Here is a 487-nt window from a genome sequence, read left to right as displayed (position 1 = left end):
ATCATGTACAGCACAAAGGGTTAAAGAGTATGGGAATTATCAAATGTACAGTTGTGACTTGATTGTAAGATAAGTGTTTTTTAAATGTTAACTTGAATACAGACTGCAAAATCTATATGGTATTTAGATAACTAAACTAAAGTTATTTTTTGAATATATTTCTTAGTAATGGCCATTTGAAATAAAAGTTGGTTATCATTGTTATGCACAGTTCTTTGTCTATGAATCTATTTAAAAAATCTAAATACACATTCTTTATGTAACTTAAACAGTAAGGATCTTCATAGATTTTTTTTCTTTCCTGCCTCTTTTTGGTAATTCCAGATCTTCTTGTGGCTGGCCAGGATGTTACAAAGTTAGCATCAATGTGCAAATTGAAATCTGGTCGTCTTGCTCGTGTCTTCACAGATTCTTTACTGCAGTTTTGGGGTGGTATGGGTTTTACCAATGAGGTTAGTTAATTGAATACTTTTGCCTGACAAATTAT

The 487-nt window shown here is 31.2% G+C and overlaps 1 protein-coding gene across 1 annotated transcript in view; it reads left to right on the top strand.

The window, feature by feature from the left end:
• LOC119590824 (probable acyl-CoA dehydrogenase 6) overlaps positions 1-487 on the top strand; it is a gene marked incomplete in the record, with an annotated part of 7,160 nt that overhangs the window by 4,335 nt on the left and 2,338 nt on the right. The window contains 1 exon segment of the mRNA XM_037939576.1: positions 325-452. Within this exon segment, the coding sequence (XP_037795504.1) occupies positions 325-452 (128 nt within the window).

Source organism: Penaeus monodon, chromosome 27, assembly GCF_015228065.2.
Source record: "Penaeus monodon isolate SGIC_2016 chromosome 27, NSTDA_Pmon_1, whole genome shotgun sequence".
NCBI lineage: Eukaryota > Metazoa > Arthropoda > Malacostraca > Decapoda > Penaeidae > Penaeus > Penaeus monodon.
Note: the sequence above shows the minus strand (reverse complement) of the source record. Positions and strands in the feature narration are given on the sequence as shown.